At 38.3% G+C, this 26,689-nt stretch overlaps 1 protein-coding gene across 10 annotated transcripts in view; it reads right to left on the reverse strand.

Annotated features, from left to right (window-relative positions):
• The window catches only part of AZIN1 (antizyme inhibitor 1), a 30,033-nt gene extending 3,956 nt beyond the window's left edge, over positions 1 to 26,077 (reverse strand). For 2 of the 10 annotated variants that reach the window (XM_048212517.2, XM_026495604.4), the window contains exons 1-10: positions 25,416 to 25,777; positions 21,062 to 21,199; positions 14,549 to 14,694; positions 9,235 to 9,432; positions 7,061 to 7,234; positions 6,444 to 6,616; positions 4,606 to 4,740; positions 3,305 to 3,386; positions 2,772 to 2,846; positions 1,938 to 2,100 (exon numbers count right to left, since the gene is read on the reverse strand). In XM_048212517.2, the coding sequence (XP_048068474.1) occupies positions 1,938 to 2,100; positions 2,772 to 2,846; positions 3,305 to 3,386; positions 4,606 to 4,740; positions 6,444 to 6,616; positions 7,061 to 7,234; positions 9,235 to 9,336 (904 nt within the window). In that variant the 5' untranslated portion in view covers positions 9,337 to 9,432; positions 14,549 to 14,694; positions 21,062 to 21,199; positions 25,416 to 25,777. Of the gene's footprint in view, positions 1 to 1,937; positions 2,101 to 2,771; positions 2,847 to 3,304; positions 3,387 to 4,605; positions 4,741 to 6,443; positions 6,617 to 7,060; positions 7,235 to 9,234; positions 9,433 to 14,536; positions 14,716 to 21,061; positions 21,200 to 25,415 lie in introns of all 10 variants that reach the window. The other 8 variants (XM_057307810.1, XM_057307808.1, XM_048212518.2 and 5 more) reach the window with 6 other exon arrangements.
• Positions 26,078 to 26,689: the final 612 nt, after the last annotated feature.

The raw sequence follows: 26,689 nt of genomic DNA on the forward strand, positions 1-26,689 counted from the left end.
ACCATCACAATAGTGACTGTCTAGCAAAGGAACAAACTTGGTAAGAAAAAATTCTGATATGAAATTTATGTTTTTATAGGGATGTCAGGATATGCTTTCATTAATTTGTCAAATTACACACTTAAATTTTTATACAGGGAGTATAATCTTATGTCAAAAACCAATCCTAAAGAGATACCGAACTACAGGTTAAGTAGTTTGGTTATTTGCAGCGGTACAAGCTAGCTATTCGGGAAACACCTCCTGTGTATTTCAGATTTAAGCAAATGTGTGTAGGTGTAGGATAAGGGGAGCTAGGTTTCTCACTGTTGGGAAAGAGAGTTATAATATGTAAGGAGAAAAACAGAATGCACCATGTGGTATGGTATACTGCATGCACAGCTTTGATGATATATAGTTATGTGTGCAATGTGTATATATGCGCGCACACACACGCATTTCCTGGTTCTGCTCAGTGAGAAAGCCTAGATGAAATGATAGCAGAGAAAACAACCATTACTCACGATCCTTTCTTGGTTTTTAAAATACCACTCTCCATTAAAAACTGGAGGCTCGCTCCTTGGAGAAATGGCCAATTCTAGGACTGAGGCAAGTAAAGAACCTGGAACATCTTGATGTACCATGAAGTAAAGAAGTGCTCAGGGAATGATGGGGACATGTCAAAAGGACCCCAGTTTTGGAGAGTAAACATAATCAATTACATAATCTAATGAATAAGTATTTAGGAGTCTAAACTACTACAAATAAATAGAGAAAGCTATTCTTAGACTGAGTAATGGAGTCAGAAATTCACTGATGTTAAAACTAATGCGGTGAAAGTATGAAAAGAAAAAGGTTATCTACAAATTATCTTTCCACTTCCTAATGAAGAAACCCACCTGACACCATATTCACCAAGCGATCAAAATGGGAAGTTCCTTATTATTTTCTTTGCAGCTCTTCAACTTTGAGATATTTAAAAAAACTCAAAAGAAAAAAAAAACCTCATTCTTCCTGCTAACTTAAGGAAAAAAACAAACTATAGGAACAAGTCTTAATGTAGAGCAGTACTTTCGCCATTTTTTTAAGTGGTATTTGCCAGCAAGACAGTCTAGTGCCTTTTTGTTGGTTTGACTAGAGACAGATTAACACTCTGTTGGCCCTTGTTATGTAAAAAAGTAGATCCTTCCTGTGACCCATCTCACTATGAGGAACAGGACAAGAGACATTACAATAAAACACTAGTTCTTAACAAGATAGGAGAATCAATCACCTGGGGGAAGTTATCTAAAACACGAATAACTAGGGGCACCTGGGTGGCTCAGTTGGTTAAGCAACTGACTTCTTTTTTTTTTTTTTTTTTTTAAAGATTTTATTTATTTATTTGACAGAGATAGAGACAGCCAGCGAGAGAGGGAACACAAGCAGGGGGAGTGGGAGAGGAAGAAGCAGGCTCATAGCGGAGGAGCCTGATGTGGGGCTCGATCCCATAACGCCGGGATCACGCCCTGAGCCGAAGGCAGACGCTTTAACCGCTGTGCCACCCAGGCGCCCCAAGCAACTGACTTCTGATGTTGGCTCAGGGCATGACCTCAGGGTGATGAGACTGAGCCCTGCCTCAAGCTCAGCACTTGGCACGGAGTCTGGTTAAGACTCTCTCTCACCCTATGCCCCACCCCCACCCCACATGCACGTGGGGGGGGATAAAAAATAAATAAATAAAATATACATATCTAAACATCAGAAACAAGAGTTAGATTTCAGATGTCTTATGGAGTGGTAACTTCACTAGGGCATTTTAAAAAGCTCCCTAAACTGCCCACAGCTGGCTGAATATCACCCACAACCTCATAATCCATAAATGTCTGTCCTACAGTATTTTACACTTGACTAGTATCGGATAATTGCAGTTAGTTTGAAGATGAATTTATCTAACAGAAACAAAATTTGTAACTTACCTCCAGAGGAAAATTTATCCTTTTCAACAACTTTCTTTGCAATGATATTAACTGCAAGTGTAAATGCAGAAGACACATAGTAGCTTCCAGGTTCTGAGATTATCTTAATGCCAGATCCTTCAGGAAAGTAGACATCCAACAAAGGGCTGATAACATGATTAACCTGTGAATTTTAAACCCCACATTATGATTTCAATATTGGATTAGATAATTCACATTAAGAGATTGACAGGTTTCCTAGAAAACTTAAAACCAAAGTAGTTCCAATTATAGACCAAAACGCTTAGCTATTTAGCAGTTATCTTCAAGCAATTAAACAAGCTTTTGAAAGATCAAAGTCTGTATTATCAGAATGGCATTAAAACTTTCATAATTCCAATGGCAAATAGCTACTGGTGATTGTTTAAAGTCATGTTTCTATATTCCTTAACAGTAGCAATGAAGGAGCAAAACATCGTATCAGCTTCCAGATATTACAGAATGAGGGATGGAAGGCAGAGCAGGAAGGTGAGTAGTAACATACATCGGATAAAACAGCTTAAACTGTCCAAATTAGAAATTCATTTGTACCATTATCAAGTACTCCATTAGAGCAGAAACACAACTGAATACAAACTTTTTGTAAGTTATGCTAGAGTTCATAGAATTTTATTAAGCTAAAGTTAGCTAGGTCTTCTCATTCATTGCCTCTTCATCTTTTTAGAATCAAATTTTAAACAGATGTTTGTTACAGGGTTCATTTCCTGCCACTGTTAAACCCTTGTCTACATCTACCACTTAAGTAGCAAAGAAATTAGATTATTCCAGTATATCCATCCACTGAACAAAGTTTACCTCTTCCAACTGAAATTCAGTTCCTGTGAAGCCTCCGCCAATATCTAACATGTTCATCGTGAAGCCAAATTCTCCCTAGAGATGGAAAAAAATACTTTAAATGCTTATCCAAATTATTATGGCTACAGGGACATTTCAAAAACCTGTTCCCAAGGAGGTAAATATTATCTGTTCTAATCCTTAGTATGGCAACAGTTTTGGTCTCTACCAACAGAAACAGATTTATTCAGTGTTGTGTATATGCTGTGTTCCTGATGATGTCTGTACTGTCTTGTAGACATATGCAAGTACATTACTACTTCATCCCTTTATCCACTTAAAAAACATGACTGTATGGAACTCTTGGTGCATGGAGTCTGCTTATCCCTCTCTCTCTGCTCCACCCCCTGCTCTTGGGCATGCGCACCTGCGCACACACATTCTCTCTCTCTGAAATAAATGGATAAATAAAATCTTTGAAAAGATGAAGAAAAAAGGAAAAACAAGTAAGATCCTGGCTTAAGATAACAAAATAATTTAAGGAAAAAACTTACAGCCATGTCAAACACACATCGGGCATCAGACAGAGCGTGTACGTATACTTGAGATTCTTTGCAAGCACTTGAAACATGAAATCTGGAAGAAAGAGACAGAATAAATTTAAAGCAACAGTAAATTTCAGAGGCCCTTCCTATAATTCTTTTTAGTTCTCATTTACCATATTGACACAGTATTCACAATAACCTTATCAAATATTTAAAGAACTGGAAGCACAAGCCACTAATTATCCAAGTTATAATACCAGCCTTTCAGAAAAGACAACGTTTGAGTAACAGTGTAATTTTATAAAGAATTTTTATACAATGAGTTATCAGGCTTTATAACTATCAGATAAGGACATGCTTTCACATATACATAGTAAAGTAACAAGCACCAGCAATAAAATTGGGTCATGAAATCTTTAATTTGAATGTACAGTTTTATCTGACAAAATATAAATGTCTACTGTGAAATACAAACATTAATTCAGCTGAGTATTACTAACACTTGTTAGTATTACTTAAGAGATACTTATCAGAGATTCAGAATACTTAATTGAAATATGGTTCTGTACCCTGATTGTGGCAGTGGTTACATAAATTTGTTACATTTATATGAAGTATAAACCCAAGGTCATTTTTACTGGATATTAACTTTAAAAATAGAAATATGAAAACTCTCAAACATATGTCAATATTTGTCACCTGAGACAGAATTAAATTTAACAGTGGTGATTCTTTATCCATCTTGATTAATAATTTAAAAAAGCAGGATCTTATAGTAAGATTAGCAATGGACTGGCATCTCAAAAAATTTGGAGCTTTGTGCTCCCAATTATACTCAGATCATAGTTCTGAGATTATGATCAAATCATTAAATCTCTCTGGTTATCCATTTCTGCACACATAAAAATCAAGAAGGTAACACAATGTCTTACTGGCGTGCCCAAGGGATTAAAAAGAGAAGGAAAAAAAATTTGAAGATGGGGTGAAAAAAAACAACTCAGATGAATGTCATTTTGGTATTCATTAGAATTCTAGTACATCCTCTCCCTTCAATTTAAGAGGGGTTTTACATTACTGACCTAATGGAAATTTTATTTACTATTTTATCTCTTAATTAGAGAAGGGGAGGTATATGTATAAAATTATATGAAGGATAAAACATATTTGTTTTTCCTATACTAAAAGAATATACATTAAACTGAAAGTTCAATCTAATCAGACTTCATGCAAATGAAGTGCTGAAAGATCTGTCATCAGAAAGACAAAGATTTATCCCATAAAATGGAAATTTAATAAAACAAAATACTCACTTAACCCCAATAATTTGGACATCAAGTTCCTTAGCACATTCCAAGAGATGCCTACAGTTCTTCAGGGTAGTGCCAAACTTCATGTTACCCTCTTCGCCTCCAATATTATCTTCTGTTGCAATATGTAGTAAGACCCTAAGAGAAGGGGAAGATGATTGGGGCAGAGTTGGTTTACATCATCATCAGCACATGTGAAGCCTGAAGATTGTAGGAAGTATGTTGATTATGTTGCCAGTGCTCCCAAATCCAGCGACGGTTGAATCAAGTGACCCTAATGAAAAACAATCCTGTATAGAGAAAAAACTAGCCATTAGGGCCTAAAGCATGAAGCTTACAAGGATGGGAATTTGGAAAATGCAGGAAGTTAAGACTCTGTTGTAGCAGCAAGAGTCAGTTGGGCTCTGTAATGAAAGACGACATTACTTTCAAATGAAGTCCATCAGTCCATAAAACCACCTAGAAAGACTAAATTGAATAGCAATGCCATCATTGTCTTTCGGTTAAAAACACCAGGGATTTTACATGTTTCAAGTTCCCTAAATTGTTCCAGCTGGTTAACTTTCTACCACTTACTCTGAAAATTCCTATTAACCTCAACCATCTTACAAAAAAATTGGCAAGCTCAGAGTTATTTTTTGTGTCTAAACAGTAGCCTTTTAGATACTAATTCAAATCTACTTGGTATTTTCTTCCAAATCATGACAACCAAGACAAAATGACTGAGACTGTCTCAAGAGATACTAAAGTAATTACAAACCACTAAAACCTGCAAATATGCAAATGCTGTTTGTAAAACTGTTTTCCCAAGGAAGTCCTGATGAATGACCACTGATCAGAGGGGGTTAAGTCTCATAAAATAAAAGCAAATCATTCTTCCTATGGGTAGAATCAGCTCTATTAAGAATGTACCATCACTTTACAGTTAATATAGTAACCCCAAATCAGGGTTTATCTTCAGAAGATCAAAGAACAGAAATATTTTTCTAGACACAAGTGGCTCACTAAAATTTCCCCCAAAAGGTCTTTATCCAAACAATGGTTTTCAGGGTAATCAATCCTGTCGGGACACCTAAGAATACCATCAAAGTCAATCAAGAAAATTATAAATGTTCAAGGAAAATACAGATATGATAAAAAATTTTCAGGAACACACGTTAATAACCCATTAAAAGCAAGCAATTTTGTACTAATACAATTTTAGTAGATACTAAAGTCTTCTTGACATACCAGTTCATGACAGCATTCAATTTGCCTTTTTTGCTTTTAAAAAGTAAGCTTTTTAATTAGAAAAATCTTGGGATACATGCAGGTACAAGTAAAAAATATATATATTAAACTTCCTATTCAAAGAGAAGAGTGGGTCTTAAAAAAAGGAACCCCTCGAATCTACAGATTAGGCTCCTGAAACACTGTCACTAAGGACAAATATATAGAAACTACAGCCAAAGGCAGATTAAACCCTTAGCCAACCAGGAAAAAAAGCTGACCAACACACATCCTGTTTCTAACATGACAAATAACTAGTAGGGTTGATGTGATTATGAAAATACAGCTGTGGCCCTCATTCATTATTCCAACAACCACATTTTCTTCTTTGAATTCAAGATTATAAATTCATATTCCAAACTGCCCTTATCTCATCCCAACTCTACAAGAAGGATCAGAAGTGGGCAGCCAGTAAAATGCTACTAGCAGTTTCCGTATAGGAACTTTTAAGTTACAAAAAATAATTATAATACACAACACTGCTCTACATAAATGTCCTTTTCCCAGGCCAAAGACAAACCCAAACCCTACACCATAAGGTAATATTCCCATGTACTTAGTTTTACACTTACTTAGCATTTGGGTGATTACGTGCGATTTTCTTCAATTCGACTTCATTGTCACATGTCATGATGTTCACTCCAATCTTTGCTGCATACTTTATTTGAGACACTTGCTTGCAAGGACTTATATAAATGATGTTTTCTGGAGATACCCCCAATTCTTGCACTAAAGCCATTTCAGTCTATAAAAACACATTTTAAATAGTGTCATCTAAAAAGCAACATTTCTATTATTTTCCATTTAATTACTACTTTATACTACCTGTGTTAAAACCCTTCAAAGAGGTATAACTACCATCAGAGAAATCTCATGGTTTAGAATTATTTTGCTCTCATCAGAAATTAATGGTCTACCTACTCTAGCCTAAGGATGAGGAACAGATAAAAAGTTCCCGATTAAAGATAAAAAAAAAAAAAGGCTTTTAAAAGTCTCATCTCAATGAAGCTTTCCTTTCATTGGTACACCTGAAAAGTTTGTAAATTTCCATCAGGCTGCGAATTTACACAAGAGTTTTAAAACATCCCAAAGTGAAACTTCCTTGCAATTTTTCTAACTACTGTAACCAAAAGTTAAAGTGAGTTCTAAAATGTTGCAGTTCAATGACAAAATAATGAAAAATACTTACTTTACTGGAGCAAGCAAATCCAGTTCCAAGAGCTGCCAAAATCTCAAGTACAGCTGGAGTGGAGTTGCACTTTACTGTGTAGAATGGCTTTATCTGAGCCACTATGTTCTGCCACTGACTGTGTTTCTTCACAATCTTTCCAAGATCTCCCACAAAAAATGCATTTTTCCCCGTCTGTTATGATCACGGGGGAAAAAAAAAAAATCAAAGAACTATTGAAAACAGAGTACCATAAGTAGTAAAGAACTCCCTCTTTCCTCCATAAATGAGCCAAAATATACATTTCCATACACTACTACATTTAAGGCTTAAAAGTAATTAAGCTAGATTCAGCAAACACAGGAGAATCCAAACACCTTTTTCATTTTGCTGTGCTAAGCTGGCATATAAAAATATTCTCTACTTTGCTTTTTTAAAAAATGTTATCAATTTAGGGACTTTCTACTTTATAATTGCCTCCATTTGGAGGAGTAGAGAAGGACATGACCTGTTTCCTTCCATGCTTTCCTATGATGTTTAAAATACATTTACTTCGGTAGATCAGGATCTAATTTCCTATTACAGTGAGTAGAATCAGGAATGTTAAACAAAATAAGCTACATATCTCCATTATAAATCGCACCTAACGACAGGATGGTAAAACAACAAAGCAATACTAGGAACCAATGTTTAAGGAGACAAGGTTGGTAGAGATGACAAAGAGATGACAAAATTATATTTAAAAAATACAGAAGCACACTAAATGTCAGATGAATCTGAGTAAGGATATTCTTCCCTTAAAAATAAAAAGATTTTAATTAGGGATCTGGGGAGATCTATAATGATTTTAACATGGCTAGTCTAGGGGTAAAAGGACTATAACATGTCAGGCAACACATAAGTTACTCAATGTTGGATGGCAGACAATAATCTTATTTAGAATACACATCTAAATATTGTTTAAAAAGCCACGAAGACAATATTACTGTTTTTGATTCTTTAATACACACTTGAAAATGTACATTATTGGAACATACTGACCAGGAAACAGACATGATTGGAAATTACGGTTTTTGCATGGCAGATATGGGACAGTTATACTCAAGTTACTCCATTCTTTCAAGATATGCCATCCTAATGTTCTAGACACAGAAAATTTATTTTTACTTTAATTAAAAAAAAAAAGGCAATTTATGGCTACCAGCAAGAGAACTGGGATTTAAAAACAAAACAACCCACAAGATGTTCAGTTGTAATCACTCTTGAGCCATATAATTCGATGACACTGCTAGGAGAGAATAGGGTTTCAGACAACCCTCACTAAATGTTACTGAATATGGGATAATTCAAGGTTGTGGGACAAGAATGATGGAAGGAATATTTCAAAGATCATTACTGACCCACAAAGAATGCTGCAAAAATTAGAGAACAGAAAGGTCAGCATACTTCCACTAGGAGGTTCCCTAGTGACAGGAGAGAATTAACTATAGAATGGCTTGGTTATACAACAGACTGAACAGTATGACAAGTGTCACTTTTTTCCCTCCAAATTTTGATGGCAGAAGAAAGAGAAAGGGATTTTGCTGAGATGTGGGAGATTTGAGCCCATCTGTAAAGGTCAAGAGAAGTTTTTTGATATCCTATTACTAAACACCAGTAACATGAAAATAATTTTTCAACAAATTTGAGGAATATGGGAAATTAGCTCCAACAAACAAATTTTATCAGTAAGGCAATAAAGATAATTCAAAAATAATCTTAAGAAGCAGTGAATATCAGTCTGTAGAAGCTGACACTTGGTGTGGTAGAGTAAGCAAGTTCTCAGCCAACATACAACCAGGATTATCTGAAATATAAATTACAATCTACTCAAGTCTATGGTTGAGAAAAATAAGTAAGAAGCCATGCAGTGACTAGGAAGATAGCAACATATCAAGAAAATAGAACACACAAGAGCTGGGTGCTAAAAGGCAGAGCAGAGAAAAAGCTGTTAGGAAGCAGTTGTTTTAATGTGGGCTAGGATGAAAACCTCATCGCTACTCAAGGGAAGTGGGGCATCAAATTAAGACAACCTGGAAAAGTTAACATCTGAAAAAAGTACTTTTATCAGACTAACATCTTGGAAATAGAGCAATGTTTTTAGAATTAGAAATTTATGAACACTGTATCTGAGAAATGTGATATGGCACACTTACCAGGGTATGTTCATAAACATAGTTATCAATAACATTTCCAAGGTTTGTTCCTTCATCCAACAGGCCAACGGAGTAGTTTGCATCGTCAAGAAATCCTTTCATCTCAGCCGTATTCCACAAAGCCGAAAGTCATAAACCAGGAAAAACAAGAGACGGGCCACCAAGCCTTATGTCTGGGTCCTTAGAATATGCAACAAACTGTCAAAATAGAAGTTTTTTCAAAGTCTGTATTATTTTACTAATTAACTTCAGTGTAGGAGTTGTCAATGAAAGTGTGCTAAGTGCCTAATTTAGTGAGGAATCTGTAATCACTTAACACTTGCAGACACAGTGTATCATTATCTTTTAGTGTCCATTTTAAAGTGAATGTGTATTTTATACTTTAAAAAACTGAGCTCAATATGACAATTTAAGATAATTCATACATGTGAAGTTTATTACCAGTCAATATGGTCACCTTATTTACACACAGTTGTAGACCCAGTCTGTATTATTCATATTGCTTTTTTTCATAACACATACAATTTTCAGTAAAAATTCATTCTAAGTTAAGAAAGCCAGTGAAGTATCTATGGGCAGCCAAGAAATTAAAATACTGGTCTAAACTCAATATACTGCCAGCCACATCCCATGGCATACTAGCAGGTAACTACAAATACAGATCTTTTAAATTCTACAGTAGGTGAAAAGTGAAGTAATAGAAATGGGTGGGGGTGGAGAGTGACTTTAGTGGACCATCTGTAGCTTTGACACAGACTGCCTAGGTCTAACCTCAAGCTGAAAATGGTACCGGCTACATCAGGGTAGCAATGTTAAAGTTTCTTATGAATTAAGCTGAAATCCTTACTGGACTAGAAGTCGGAAAGACTCATGTGGTTGTACCTCTATCATTTAATACTTTTGTGATCCTAGCTCAATTTCTCTAAACTTCAGTTAATTATACTACTTCCTCAAAAGGTTGCTGTTAAAAAAAAAAAAAAAGACAGCACATGAATAAAACATACTTGTTTTAAGTGTTGCTTCAGAATAGAGCTAAAATTAAGTTGCGAACTGCCAGAAACACAAAAATGGCCAGCATAATTTAAAACTAGGTACAAGCTAGGCACTTGGTACATCCTAAGCCATTTACTAAGAACACTAAAAAGGCAAGCTAAATCCAACCTCTCTCCTATGGAAGAAATCTTTCCCCTCCCCTAGATCACCCATTCTCCTCTGGGTAGCATATACTGTTTATCTTCTTTGCTGAATTCACTGGTCCTTAAAGGTTACTTTAGGCAAGGATTTCTTTTAACATAAAAAAAAGTCCATTAGTAAAACCAGTCCTCCAGACATGATAATACTTATTGTCTGGTACTGATTTCTGATTGCCACATTAATAATGGGCACAGACCAGCTCTTGGCCATCTATTTTAAAACTTGCACAGCCTTTCCTGTGTTCTTGATTCTCCCTCTCCCTCCCTCCAATACTGCTCTAAGTGCTTGTGATCACCTTTGGTGATGGCCCTCATTTTAAAGGTATACTCCATTTCAATGGTTCTAAAAGGGTCGGCTTTCTGAATGCACCAAAACTCATCAATAAGCCATAATATTAATTCCATGATATACAACCAATACTTAGTTTTTCTTAACTTTTAAAACACTAACAACTTCATTTCCAAAAAGTCATCTACATTAGTTTAGCTCATCAAATCTTTCAAGCAACAGCAGAAACAGAAAAATTGAGAATATTTTACAAAAGGAGTTAACTTAGATAAGTGAGACTTAATACTTATGCGGTAAAGTAAAATTGTATCCTGGACATTCTCTAAGGGTTGTTATATCAGGATTGATGTAAACCCGTGCCCAGAAAGCAGACATTTTAGGCCCGAGGATACATATTTATTTTAAACAACGTTTAACAATTTAGGGGGATATTCAACTATGTACTAAGTGAAAGAGAAAAGACAAAGGTTACTCATTAAAAAAAAAAGTCAATTCAAAGGTAGGTGTAAGAAAGTACAGTAGAAACTTTCAGTTTAGCATCACAAATCTTTATGGTCAAACCCCTTTCATTTATTCTGTTAATAATGAAAAATGCTTAAGATCTTCAGCCTAATATTTCAGTTCATGAGACTCCTAAGTCTCTATGTATTTAACTGGGAACCTTAGGTTATCAATCATGGACCTCCAAGGCAACTGCTGCCAAAAAGTCTAGTTTAAAGTCATAATGATATGTACCTCAATTTCCTATAGTTGCAGTCCTTACAGAAAGGGTAATTTTCCTCTAGCATCAGGATCCTCAGTACTTAAAAACATCAAACCCATTCCATCCAGTCTTACTTACCTGCTGAATGCCTACATTCTTAACAGCAAACATTTTTTAGGGCAACGTGCCAGGCGCTGTTGCAAGTACTTTATACATATTAATTCTCTCAACCCTTAAAACCGTAATAACAGTATTACCCCAATTTTAGAGGTGAAGACACTGAGGCACAGAACAATTAGTTAGCTCTAGAGATGCTGATGATCAAATTATGTTTAAAAGGAAAAAAATCTGTCTCCCGAGCACCCCCACCCTTAGAAAAGAGGATTCCTTTTTTAGAAACCCAACAGTAACTCTCAGTCTGATAGAGCTTTATCGCATTTCCATAATCAAGTAACCATTTCTCAGATAATATAAATTCCCATAGTTCTAATAATACACTAAATTTACATATGGTATGAAAACATCCTATTACACCTATTCATAGCCTTTTAGGCTTTGTAACTATTTTCTAGATTTTAGCTTTGCTGTTCCTTCTGTGTCTTTTGGCTAATTCTTAGGTAAACCCCAAATCTGAAATTATTTTTTCCTGGAATGCCTAGGTGGCTCAGTCGGTTAAGCGTCTGCCTTTGGCTCAGGTCATAATCCCAGGGTCCTGGGATAGAGTCCCACATCGGGCTCCTTGTTCAGCAGGGAGCCTGCTTCTCCTGCTTTGTGCTCTCTGACAAAATCTCTGAAATTATTTTTTCCTTTTTAAATCCATGTTACCAACAGTTTAACATGAAACAGTGTGCACCCATTTTAACAAACATATACATCTGCATAACCACTTCTATGAGCTTAAGTTCCCTCATGTCCCTTTTGCAGTAAATCCCCAAATCCACTTCAGCTAACCATTGAGCTGTCACTATAGATCAGACTTTTGTAGAGGTGAAAAAATTTTACAGTATAACCCAGGACCAAACTAAAATAGTTGACAAATAATGAATAACATGAATAAAAATATTGGAGGGGCGCCTGGGTGGCTCAGTCGTTAAGCATCTGCCTTTGGCTCGGGGCGTGATCCTGGGGTCCTGGGATCAAGCCCCGCATTGGACTCCGTGTTCTGCTGGGAGCCTGTTTCTTCCTCTCCCACTTCCCCCTGCTTGTGGTCCCTCTCTCGCTGGCTGTCTCTCTCTCTCTGTGTCAAATAAATAAATAATCTAAAATATATATATATATTGGAAAGCACGCCCTGCTTTAAGCATGGAATGCTTGTGAAATGGCTATTATTACCATCACTGAACTGTAATTCTCACTTCAAAAGTAACCATAGTGTTACCAATCCCTATTTGACTCACAAAAGGACTCTGATGGAAAAATAAAATTCATTTACTATATTGGCAGTACTTAACAAAAAGAATGAGGGACTAACACACCCAAACCACTAAAACAGATGTAGTACATGCAACATTGTTTGATTTCCTTAATTATACTGAGCACTGCAATAAAACTGTTAAACCAACACTAATAAAGCCTATACATAAAAGACAGTGGACATAAGTGAGCTCTATCTCAGTTTATCTTCTTGGATGGTCCCTGAAGGTTTTGATGCTCCCATAATTCCTAGCTGAGAATAGGTGCTAACAGGTGGACAAAGGAACTCACAACTCTTAAGAATGGAAAGTTCTTAAGCTTAGGATTGGCTTGTGACAGCAACAAACTCCTTCAAAGTGTTGAAAAAGACGGTCCATAGTTCACATTCTTAAAAGGAGCCCCAAAACAGTATACAAAAGTGACTCGCATATGAACGCAAAGCTCAACTGTCAGTTACTGTTAAAAACTAAATAAAAGTTATGCCCAGGAAAAACTAATACCTCTAAAGAATCTGCAAAACATAGACCTTCAGGAGAGAAATTTTCTAACACATTCTGAGCCAACAAACCCTTTGTTCAAATGAAATGTCACTTGGAAGCCCAAGACTTCCAACAACTGAAAAGGCTGAAGTAGGTGGTTATGGGTAGGCTGATTATTTCTTTCCTACCCCCAACATTGTACCTCAATCTCACTGAAAGAGTCCTAAAAAGTAGTTCATAATCATACATCCAGGAGCCTTTGCCTAATTTTCTTAACATGTTAGCAAAAAATATTTTAAAGCTCCACTATCTCAAAAGGGTTTATGTTCTACATTTCTGCCTCAAAGCACTAAAGTATTTTGCTTGTTTTCCAAGAAGCATTTAGTTACTTGGTGATGTTAAACCAAAAATCTAGGACATATACAGCATGTCCTATGGAACCAGAAAGAAAATCTAAGTGCGTATGTGCTGTGGGTGAGCAGTTTTGTATTGTATACCAGATCTGCGAAGTTAATCCACCAATTTTAAATACCACAGGGAATTTTCAGACACCTCTCCATTAAGAATGCACTCAAACCCAAGTAATGCCAAACTCACCCCGATGCTCCAATCCTGGGTGTTAATTTCCAACAGACACTGCACCATTTTTTATGGCTTATAAATCAGAAATGGGAGTGATTTACTGGCTCCAACACATTATGACCCACTACACGTAGTATACTTTGGTGCTGCTGGACACTGAACTGTTTACATTAAACTTCAGAAAAATCTACTCTATGTAAATCTTAGATGTCCAAATGGAGCAAATTCATTTTTCATAAAAGCTCTGACATTTATTTTTTATCAACAGACACTAGAAGTATTCTCTACTTATAAGCCTTTAAGCCATGTTCATGACTGAACACCTTACCAATATATGGGGAAAGCAAGCTCAGCTTATTTCACACCAATAAAATTGCTGTAATCACAATACTACTTTGTAAGTAATTTCCTCTTAGATATTGCAGCTGGGAAGAAAAAAGTGTTTAACATTCCTTATTTACACTTTCATATTGGTGTTTTCTGATAACATTTTTTTTTTTTTTTAAATGAAAAGCTGCCAAAGAAACAAACGGCTCCAAAGAACTGCACACTGCTCCCTGGAGCCTTCCATGAGGCCGCTGAGTCCTCATGTTCACTGAGAGGGTAGCTCCAAGAGTAGTGGCTGCAGCAGCTGGGCACTTGCCTTGTTACACACCTGCTACAAAGGCTTCTATAGTTGATTGTACTTCAGAAGAAACTGATACATCTCTCAAATAATCACAAGATAATTCTGGCAGCAACAGCCCACTTGACACCAAGCTGGATGAATATGAGTCTTGGATTTCTGAAGTGAAGACCTCCCTGGAAGTAGAACAGGGAGAGCTGAAAGGTTGAGAGTACTGTTTCAGATACATGTAAGCAGGAAACCCAACCTTAATATATCAAACACTTTTCTAAAAGGACGTTTACCATTAAAGAATGAGAACTTGAAATATTTTGAAATTACAACCACTACTGTAAAGAAGCCTAAGAGCACTTTTTTTGTTTTTTAACATATGACTTGATGACTTAAAACTCAGCTCACAACTTTAACAATAGACACGATGCTGTCGAAGTCACCTCTGCATTCTATCTCTGACAGAAATGTTACTTACCACATAGAATACCTTTAGGAATAACTGGGCAAAAGAAATATTAGAAGAGGAGTCTCAAAGATGACTTTGGCATTATAGATGTGAGGCCTGGAGAAAGTTCAAACCACCAGAAACAGTGACAGGAAGCTACATACTGGAAATGGTAGGAAGTTCCAATAAATTGTGCGATGACTATGAGACCATATGGATTTTTGCCATACTGGACTAAAAATTAAGTGATGGATAACCATAACTTACACTGAGTACTTAGGATAATCAGGACAGAGCTTGCTTCAATCAACAGTAAGTGGAAAGCCAGTAATGGCAATAAACACCCTTAAAGTTACTTCTCAGGTGATGAGGTGAAAAAAAAAAAAAAGAAAAAGAATGAAAAAAAAAAAACAAAACCCAAACCCTGATTAACCCTAGAAAAAGAGGATTAAAGGTTACTGAAGAGTTATTTTAAAAGAGCAAGAATAGGAGATACATAAGGGTGGGAAAAAACCCGAAAGGAAATGAGCCCAACAGGCTGTTTCAAGTGCCTAGGTAAAGGCTGCCCCATGAAATGTCTCAAGATTCTGAAAATACATCTTAACGAGAAAACAAACCCAGGATTTTAATACCAATATACTTTTACATGTGGAACTGACAAGATTAGGCTCCCTTCAAAAAATCTGTGTTGACTATTTGATGTGAAGGCTAATTTTTTCTGGAAGAAGTATATGTACCTCACACAAGTAAAAATACTTAAATCCCCTTTGGTAATTAAGATGCAGTAACATTAAAGATAACTACCATAATATGACGTGAACAGGAAATATATAGCTGTATTAATCCTAAGCTTTCTGAGATTTCCTGGTATAGTATAGGGAATAACTCTTTAAACAAATGCACTTTATTACTATTTTGATTACCTTATACGGCACATCTCATTGTCACCTCTCCAAGAAGAAAGATTATATAAAACACACGTGCAATACAATGGCTGCAGCAAATACTAGGTTAAGAAACAGAATACCTTAGAAGTCCTATACTATACACCTTTCCCAGGTGGCAGTGGTTGCATGTCCCCTAGAATAAGCATGTTCATGCTTTTCTAACCACTTTCCCTTGTTATTTAATAGTTTCATTGTTCTATATGCCCCTAAAACCTCAGTTTTACTGGTTTTGAACTATAACTAGCTTCCCTGTTATTCATCTACCATGGCTGACTTCTGTTCAACTTTATAGTCTCCATTCAGCCATGCAGATAGATATGACAGGAATCCATTAATCTTCACTGCTGTGTAGTATTTTGTGTAGATATACATTTATATATCTGAACTGGATCCATGGGTTACCTCCCACATTACTTATCATATTAATTATGACAGAACTTCTGTTATTTATATACCTAATAGGCAGTGCTATTCAAACTATGGCCTGCAAACTAGCTGATTCAGAAGTTAAGAACCAAACAGTACACTACTTTACACTGTGGTACAAGAGCCCAGCTTGCTGACTGGCAGTTCAGGTAGCACTGGTTTAGGGCTACACAGAACTGCTAGGTTTTTAGTGAAGAATGGTCTTCAACTCTTTTGCTCATTTTTCCTTTTTTTTTTTTTACTTGCAGGAGCTCTTCATGAATTTAGGATAGCAAATACCTCATTTTGAGGATGGTTTGGGGATCATTTTTGTTACAGTGTCCATGTTGAACATACTAAGACCCCTTCCTACTTCTGGTCATGCCAAAGAGAATACATTGACCATGTTGAACCTGGATAAGAAGGTATAATATTTAGGAGCTCTTTATAAATTGGGCATCAGAGGATCCTTGCAGCAAAAAGAAATAGGTGAAAAGTCATATATTCAACATAAACCTAATACTGTCTGCATAAGCACATAAACCATACTAGGGAGTTCCATCCTAAGAGCATGGTAAAGAACTCAGCAAAAACAACAAAAAAGGATTCAGCTAAAATATAAAATTGAAAAGCCCCTATAAGTTAAAGAAGTTTTATTAAATATAAGGAGAAAGAAGAGAACGTGCAATTTCTTACGATTCTTAATCGATGTTTTAAGATTATCACGGCTACTTATGTTCACAGAATACCTGAGAGCAATGCTGTCCAAGAATTCTCTGTGATAACTGAAATTTTATCACTGCCCAAAAATAGCCAATAGCCACATATAGCTCCCCAGCACTCACAATGTGGCTTATGCAACTGAGAACCGAATTTTAAATTTTACTTAGTTTTAACTTTTAAAATTCAAATAGCCACCTGGCTAGTGGCTACTGTACTGAACAAAGCAGTGCTGGAGGATGCTATTTTCATAAGCAATTTTAAACTTCTAAGGAACATGTCCACACACATTACAGATTAAAAATGTCCCCACCTCCAAATAACTTTGTTCAACATAACAAAGATCAATTCACAAGTTTGCAAAGTTAAGACTGTAGGGGCACAAAAAGTAACAAACCCCATAGCAAGTTCAGAAGAGAGATTTAAAATGTGTTTACATAAGATAATGAAGAAAATGCAGAAAGTTCAGAGAGAAGCATTTGAAAATAATTTGTTATCTTGGGTCCTTCTCCAAGTCAATTAGTTATAAGCATTTAAGACCTCATGGTGGCTGAGTATGGCCCAGGCAGGCTGAACAGTCTAATCCTTGTAACTCAGTATGCTACACAAATATTTTCTATTCATGCCATAACATTCTTCACATTATTCATCGGAATAGAGAAAAGGATGGCTAAATCTCTACTTCAGTTAGCTTGTGACAAATTGCTTAAGTGTACAAAGATGACCCTGGAATGGAGGTGAAGGACAAAAAAAATATCAGTTTCCTAAGCCTTACCAATGTGAGAGCACTTCACTTCCAACAGCCTCCTTAGGCTTCTCTGAACAATGGCCAGCGTAGAACAGCCTTCTATTTACCTAGATTTTATATAGTTTATAAGGTACAAATACCCCATTTACTCCTAATTGGAATTAAGTGTCTCAGAATTTTGGGAAGAGAGGGGAAGTCTCAAAAACACTGAAATAAGACCACGCAAAGGGAATGTAATGGAACACAAAAATTGGTAGCCATTATTAATCCTCCTGGCTCAACTGTCTTTTGTAATAAATGCAAGAACCATTTTATCCCCTTTAAAAACTGGTCTATACTGCTTTCCAATCTTTTTGGCCCTCCCAGAAAAGATCCCAAATTTGCCCAAAGAAAAAAAGCCATGTTCCCCAAACACTGTTTTATTCATTAACATATCTTCACATTGAGCTGTAGGGAATACTTTCCTGCTAATTTACACCAGCAGTGAGGAACCATCAAATACTACTTTATGTATGCCAAGGGATACACATACTTTAAAAACTGTGTATTTCAAGGATAGCAGTTTTATTCACGTTTTTTGTTTTTTTGTTTTTTGGGTCAGAGAGCACCAACAACCATTAATGAATGTTCTGTTGAATTTGTCTGCATTCACAGAATCTGTAAATTATCCAAACTAAATTTTCTCCATAGTAAATCAAAAACCTGACTTTACTACTGACAACAGCAAAACATGAGAAAATACTAGTAAATTCATACAGAACATTTTTTCCCTAGTTAAAATAATTCCAATTTAGTTAGGGCATATGTAAATATCACCAATTAGGAAACAAAACAGGAATATTTAAAATGCTGATGATTCTTATGAAGTTCCTACACGATCAACTAATGACAACCACGTAAAATATTTTAGACAAATTTTAAAAGCCCATTTAAACCACTCAATTCCTTGAAACCTACTTCTAGATTTAGATACAACTTATTAAAAAGTATATGGTAATGATTAATTCAATCTGACTTCATCACCAGATCTGCTAATAAAAAGTAGTTGGTTAGAAGAGATTTGTTTTCTGGAAAGGACTATTTAAATTTTTTCCATTAGGCTAATTTATTAATTCTAAAACAGCGACAGCTAAAATAACTTGAGAATCTAGCCCGGGGCGGGGGGGGGGGGGGGACGACCACACCATCATAAAGGCCTAAGGAACTTTTTTAAAGGCATTCAAAAGCTTTTCCACAATTACAGGACCTTCATTAATCTTAGATAATACTAGTGTTACAACAAGTGTTAAAAATCTTTATAGTGCTCATATATTACATCATATACATACTCCAAAGAGAAGTTTTCAAAGAAAAACTCTCGTTATGTAAGCAACTACCCAAGTTTCCAAATACTTAATGAACTATCTCAAAATTCAGATGGTTACCTGATTTAAAAACCTAACTTTGAAGAGAAATCCTAGAGCTTAGACCACTTGTACAGAACTAGTGGAATATTACACTATTCAAATAGAGTTCACAGGGCTATATGCTTTGTATTGCCAAGTGTTTTCCACAAAGGCCAGTGTGTTAAGCCCTTTTAATGACTCTGGTTTTCCAAACAGTATTGTTGCTCCACAGGATTTTAATGTCCAGTACAACAAACTCCTACTGATATCTAAGGACATTTCTGGAATGTAGAACTTTCTCTTGCCATTTCTACTAATTCTAGTCAAGAACCTTTGGAGTCAATCTTTTCTGAATTTAAAATTTCTCAGATTTCAGAATGGTACTATAGTACACATACTTTGTATATATATAACATTCTCCAAGAGGCCAAGCTAACACCCTGTAATCATAATATGAGGGGGAAATATCAGATATATTGGAAACAGAACAGATGACTATCAAAAATTAAGAGATAACTGACTTGGTACTGAGATGGCAGCAACAATGCTTCTCTTTACTATTCATACAAGCCACTTGGTTAAAATGCAGCTTGAGTCAGGTTTGGGTGGGGCTGAGATTCTGCATTTCTGTTACAGATGACGCTAAAATCCCAAAACCCACACTACATTAACAAGGGGTGCATAATACACTCAAAAATGAAAAATCATTGTTATCAGTTTAGGGCTAAAGGAACTGTTTAGTTATAGTTATGACTTAAAAAATAAGCAGTTTGCTCAAACTCACATAGCTAGGAGAAAGCCAGTATGAGAAATCTTCCAGTTGGGTTTCTGCCAGAACTTACAGGAAATCCTATTAAACTGTTTATTTTCTCCTCTCTTTAGCCTTGCAAATGTGTTGAAAAGGTCTGCTTTAACTTACTTTAATTAGATAGAAAAACATTTTTATTTGATAGAATCTATTTAACATCAGACTATAGGAACACTAAATTGATACCATAAACTTTCCTGAAAATTTCAATTATTTCCTCCAAGTGTCTGGACAACTTAGAAACATCCAAACCTCAAAACCTAAATTTCAATAGCAAGAAACCTATCATAAATTTTTAAAAAATTATACAAATCTAGCAGCACAAATTCAAAGAACAGTTTACTATAGAATTATATTTTGCACAGAGTTTTACATACAGTCAAAATTTATCCAAGAAAATCTGTTCAGAAAGTGACATGGTGGGAGACATACATACATCTCTCAGTAAGTCCTCTAAAAACAACCAATTTTTCCCCACCAGCTGAGTATCCTATAAAGTCATTTTATGAAACAATTTTAAACTCTAGTGATCACATTATACCTGGCAAGATGCTCAAACCTAGAAAGCAGGAAGATTCACCTCTTACATCCCATATTATGGGGTACATAGCTTCAGTGAGTCGGTAAGTGGAATGAAGAACAGAATCTTTTGCTCTATTTAAATGTCTCTTTTTTCTGATTAAGCCCAAATATTTAAAAATTCACCAAGTTAAACAGTTGAATGATGGAATAAACCACTGCCTACACCTTGAATTAAAAACAAAAATACAAAATCTTTCCAACTTATATTAAAACCTGGACTAGTAGGATTTCCTAAAACTTGGGCTTGTGGTATGTACTTAAGTATAACAACACTTGTTATGTACTCAAAATAAATGAAGTGATCCAATCATTGGTAAACAATGCATACAAAACTGAATCAGTATACCCGTAACTGTCAAGCCTTTATTTTAGAACTCTTAAAAGAGCTCTAAGAGTCACTTCACTTTAAGAGATAAGTATACTTTCAAGTTTTGAAAAACACCGAGCAACAAAAACTCTCCTTTATTTCAATCTTACAAGACCCCCAGCTTAGATGTGAAAATACTTACATGGACAAGTTAGGAGATGGAACCCCCCTATCATCAGCTAGGTTCCCAAGGTGGCTCAGCGTTGAAGTCGAACTGCTCTCTATACAGCACTTCTCCTAGGCCCTCTGGGTAGTTGTATACTTGGTCAGAAAGTTCGCCCTAAAGAATGAAACAGAAGTAGTAGTAAATAGTCCTAAGTTAAAAAAAAAAAAAAAAAAGTTGAAGCAGATTAAACTGATTTAAATATTAACTGTAGTAATAAATTTCAGTTTTAAAGAGTGTTTCATTAATCACATTACACTAATGTTTTCAAAGGGTTCACCAAAGCACTTTTTTCTGTAGTAAAAACTTCCAAGCTGCTATAGTACGATATTCACAGGGCCTGGTCCCTTACCAACTTGCTTTATCTACCCACTCAGTTTCCAGCCTTCATCTAATTTCATTTTCACTTTTATTTATCCTTCAAAAACCCGCATTTCTAAGTGGCCTAAAATTGAAAATTTCCAAGTACCCTTTATCAACCTGATGTATAATGTTCTGGCATGATCTGCAATCTGGAACTACCCAGAACATTTCTTTTACTCTCCAAATTCCAAGTTCTTTACTTAAAGTGTAAAACCTTACTACATACCAAAAAGATCTATGACTTAGCTGATACATCATGTATGTGAAATAACACTCGATAGCTGCTTTGTACATTAGGCAAGGAACTTAAGGTTTACACCTCTCTTCCTTATACCTTAACCTACCTAGACTTAAGTCTATAATCACTAGAACAACATACAAATGTGAAAAGAGCTTAGCATATTACAAAATACTACGTTTTAGCAATGGTTATTACCTATTATGGTTTGCTTGGATCGACTTCTCACCTCTAACTGCTGTATCTATACTTCTAATCATACTTAGGTGGTTGCTACTTTAAAGCAATATAACCTGACAGCATTTGCTAAAAAGGGTGATAAGGAGGAAACCAGAAAAATGATGAAACTAGAAATTAGAATGTTAAGAACCAGAGAAATTTCAGAAGTACTCTAGGCATCTCTAAAGCATTTCAAAAAAATAAAAATAAAATAAAAATAAAGCATCTCTCATCTCCACCAGGATAGAAGCATCCTTGTGGTTCTTTCAACCTACTAGGAGAATCTGCTCACACTCTTAAAATGAGTCAAGAACCCATACCAACATGTAACGGTGATTATAACCTTACATTAGATTCCAAATGATGCACTCCAACAAAACAAAGATTTTGATTCTTCCCACACCAAAATAATTTTAAAAATAAATTAAAAGCTGACTCATGCTGGAGACAGAGACAGAGTTTATTTTCAATTATCCTAAGGAATAGGATAATTATCCTGGGTGAGACACTCTCATCTCCCTTCCCCCATCTATCCACACAGCTATTTTGCTTAATGCAACCCAAGTGCAGAGATGTAAAAGGTTAAGAATATTAAACTTCAGACATTCAAAAATGTTCTTCAGCATGATCCCTAAAACATTTCCATCTAACAAAAAGATACTAATAGGAAATGAAGTCCCTAAAATATGAAGGGCACGTTTTAGTAAAATAAAAGGGGTACACAGGGTTAAGAGGGCCATTTACACACAGAATAGAATTATTTGTACAGTTAAAATAAACCATAAGGAAATTAAATGAAAATGTGGAGAAAAGGAGGTACAGGAAAAGGTAATTATTCTCATTTAGAATGCAATGTGTAAATCTGTTGGATTATGCACAACATTGTGATCTAGTTCTTTAACTGAAGAGAATGTCTCTTGCTACATCTAGGTGAACGAGCATAGGTAGAACTAGTCCTGAGTGGTCAGCTACAGGTCACTACCCCCCCCCCAACACACAAACCCAAAACCCTCCCATCACTTTTATAGTTACTACCCCAAAGCCTAGTAGCCCCAAATTATCAGTATTTCTCTGAATGACACATATCAAATGCCTTTACCAATGACTTTCAAAGTTGCCATGTGGTATTCTTTCCAAAACCCCCAAACTTCAGTCTAATTATGAGAAAAAATATCAGATAAGCCAAACTGGGCGACATTCTACTGAATATCTGGCCAATACTTCTCCAGGCTGTCAAGGACATGACAAACTAGGTTAAGAAGCTATCATAGATCTGAGACAACTGGGGAAGACACGGCAACTGAACGTAATGTGGTACCCTGGATTATCCTGGAACAAAAAAGGACATTAAAAAACTGATGAAATTCAAATTAAGTCTGCAGTTTAGTTAATAGTAACGCATCAAAATCACTTTTAGTTTTGACAAATGCACCACAGTAAGATGCTAATAATAATGTGAACTGGGTGAGAAGTACACAGCTCTGTACTACCTTTGCAACTTTTCTATAAGTCTAAAATTATTCCAAAACAGTTTATTTTATAAACTCAGGCAAAGTATTCACATAATGGACTACCACTGAGGAATAAAAGTAACAACCTACTGACATGTGTACCACAGATGAATATCAAAAACCTGCTGAGTTATATAGCCTTTTATACAAAATAATGCTGAACAGTATAATTCCATTTACATGGAAGTTCTGGGATAGACGGAACTAATCTATGGTTTTAAAAAAAATCAGAATCCTGGTTGCCTCTGGAAGGGGGGAGGGGGAGATGGCATTTGAAGGTGCAAAGGGAGTTTCTGGGGTGAGGGCAACGCTCCATATCTTGCTCAGTTTGCATTACACAACTCTATTTTTTTGTCAAAACTCATAAAATGATACACTTAAATCTGTGCATTTTACATGAATATTATCCAAAGGTTTTTTTTTTTTTTTTAAGGAATAAACAGTATTAAACTATGATACGGGCTTATGAACTGAAGTCAGAAGGGTAAAGCGTTCTGGCGTCTCCAATTTTGAAATACATGGAAAAATGAGATGAATTGATGAAAGGATAGCAGGATGGCAAATAAAGCAAAATGCTGTTAAATGCATCTAGGAGAGGGTACAATTCTTTCGCCTTCTCTATATGGTTGGAAATGTATAAATTAAACCTGAATGGCAAAAGAGAAGTCACTGATTACTTGATCACTGCACCGACTGTATCACATTTAATCACTAGGAGCCTATCTTTCCTACTAAATGTAAACTCCTCGGGGCTTCTGTTGTCTTCATGGCCAGCATCTGCACTCTCACATTTATAAAAAATTAAAAGATTAGGGCCTTGCCCGACAATCATTAGCCGTATCTCTGCCAGGTTCGTCCCATCAACTCTTTCCCATCACAGAGCACTTCTCTCTCCCTCAAGACTCCTTAGGTTCCCACCCAAGCTGTGGGCTGAAAGGTGGAAACACCACGGAACAGAAAACATCTGAACAGATCCAAGATGCCACCACAAAACCCAGTTAAATCTGAACATCATGGGGCTGTAAACTGTGTACCCGCCTTCAGGTTTCCGAGCCAGCAGTGTAGCCCAAGAAACATACACCCTCAAGAAATATTTTGGGCTAGAGTTAAAACACGTCACCATCATTCCTGCTGGCAGTCAAAATAGCACTTGATAAGCCACCTAAGCCTACCGTTCTCCCTCTCACTGCCCAGGAATCGTGGCACGGACGGGGAAACGAAGCCATGGTGACTAATCCTCAGGCTCCAGGAGGTGACTGGGGTGAGTGAAGGCGACTTGGCCCAATCAGGAGCGCCGCAGGAGGCGGAGCAGCAGCCCCGAGGCTTCCAGAAGGGGCCAAAGGCCTCTCCCTCGCTACCTGACACCGGGGCTTCCCTGCCTCCGGGCCCCGAGTGGCGTCAACTTTCCTCCACCAGAGGGGGACCGCACTCCCCGCACCCCCAAGAACCCGTCCTCCTCCGGCAGCTGTCAGAGGAGGCCGCCGCCAGACCCGCCCCGCTCCATTCATAAGGCCCCAGCCGTTGCAGCCCTTCGCGCCGCCTGCGGGGATACCGGGGGCGACGGCGCGACCGGGCTCCGGGCCGGGGCTGCGGGACCAAGGCCCCTCAGGGCTGCGGCTCGGCCCCCTCCCCGGAAACAGCAATGCACCACGGGAGAGGGGTGGGGGCCGCACGCCGCCAGGAGACGACGCCGACCCCCGGCGGAGACCCCCGCGAGCGCCCCCACACGCACACGCCCCCTCGCTTTAACCGTGGCGGCTCCTGCTCCGTCGAGCGGCAGGCGGCAGCCTGAGGGCCCCGAAGCGCGCCCTCCACCCCAGCCCGCCGCCGCCGCCGCGGAGGGACCGACCGCCACCACACACACCGTCGTCCGCCATGTTCGAGGCAGCCGGCCGTGGGGCGCTGTGGGGCCGCCGGCCGGGCGGCGGGGCCCAGCCGGCAGACACCTGGCAGCTCCCCGAGGCCGGCCCCGCGCCCCCGCGCCCCTCGGGTCGGTACTCACGTGAGATAACGGCCCAAAGAGTCGGGTAAAGCGTCTTCTCTTTTTCGGCGGAATTTTTAAAGAGGGATGTGGTTACCTTGAGCAGAAATACCCAAGGCGGCCTGGGCCATAGGCTGCGGGGACGACGTGGGGGAAAAAGCGCGGCACCGACACCAGCTGTGGAGCAGTGGCGGCGGCGGCCGAAAGGAGAAATAGAACAACAGCGCGAGTAAAAGAAGAATGGCGAGGACTGGGTGGGGAGAGGATTCGGCCTCGTCACACTGCAGAGCCGAAGAACGAGAAAGGATGAGAAGAGGCAGAGAAGGTGGAAAAAAAGGAAACACTGCAGCCGAACGAAAAGCCAGAGAGTGTGGGAAGGCGGCGCCGGCGACGCCAGTATTTATGGTAAGGGGGCGGGGTCTGGTGACGTCACAGCCGGCCGGGCCGCCGCGCGAGCGGGGCGGAGCCGGGCTGCGGCCTGGGGCGAAGGGAGGGAGCGGAAGAGAAAGGCGTGAGACAGGGACGAGGGACTAGGGACAGGGCGTGGGGGGGCGAAAGGGGGCGGGGCAGGACGGGCGACCCCGGTTGCAGGTGCCGACCGCCTGGTGGCTTCCCGCCCTCCCACGGGCCGCAGGTCCTCCGCCCGCGGAGCTCTTGGCGCGCGGACGGGGGCGGTCGAGGGAAAAGGGACGCGACTGGGCCGGAGCGCAGCGTCGTCCCGCGCCTCCACCCCTCAGGCGCCTACGCTCACGCTTGTCGCTGGCCCCGGCGCAGGGAGAGTTGGGCCGGCTCTCTGCCGGCCAAGACGCCGGGAGTTGTACTGGGCCAGGGGCGGCGGCACGCGTGCACTGCCTGGAGAGGCTGTAAGGGAGGCCTGTGAAGGTCTTCGCCGGAACACCCCCCTCCAGAGCACTACGCTTTTTGAGGGTTCCACAGGCTATGCCTGGGGACTGCCCGCCCAGGCTGAGGTTTCTGCGCCCGCGGGATACCGCGCTCCTTTATGGAAACGAGTTCCTAATGGCCGTGATGGGTGGGCCCAGTGCTGGTGAGGTTACAGAGCCTCGTGACCGCGTGAAAATGTCCCCAGTGCTCGTATGTTACAATATGATGCAGTAGGAATTTTTTTTAAGGAATGTGGCCTCTGTGTCCTCATTTAAAGGGTTGGTGCAGTCACACCGAGTCCTTATTAATGAAGGACCAGTGTTGGAGAGGGGATTATTGATGTTATAAACGCGCATTACTTTAATCCTCCGCCTCGTTTTCGCATTTTAATTTTACTACTTAATAACAAATTT

This window comes from Ursus arctos, unplaced genomic scaffold (assembly GCF_023065955.2).
Source record: "Ursus arctos isolate Adak ecotype North America unplaced genomic scaffold, UrsArc2.0 scaffold_6, whole genome shotgun sequence".
Taxonomy (NCBI): domain Eukaryota; kingdom Metazoa; phylum Chordata; class Mammalia; order Carnivora; family Ursidae; genus Ursus; species Ursus arctos.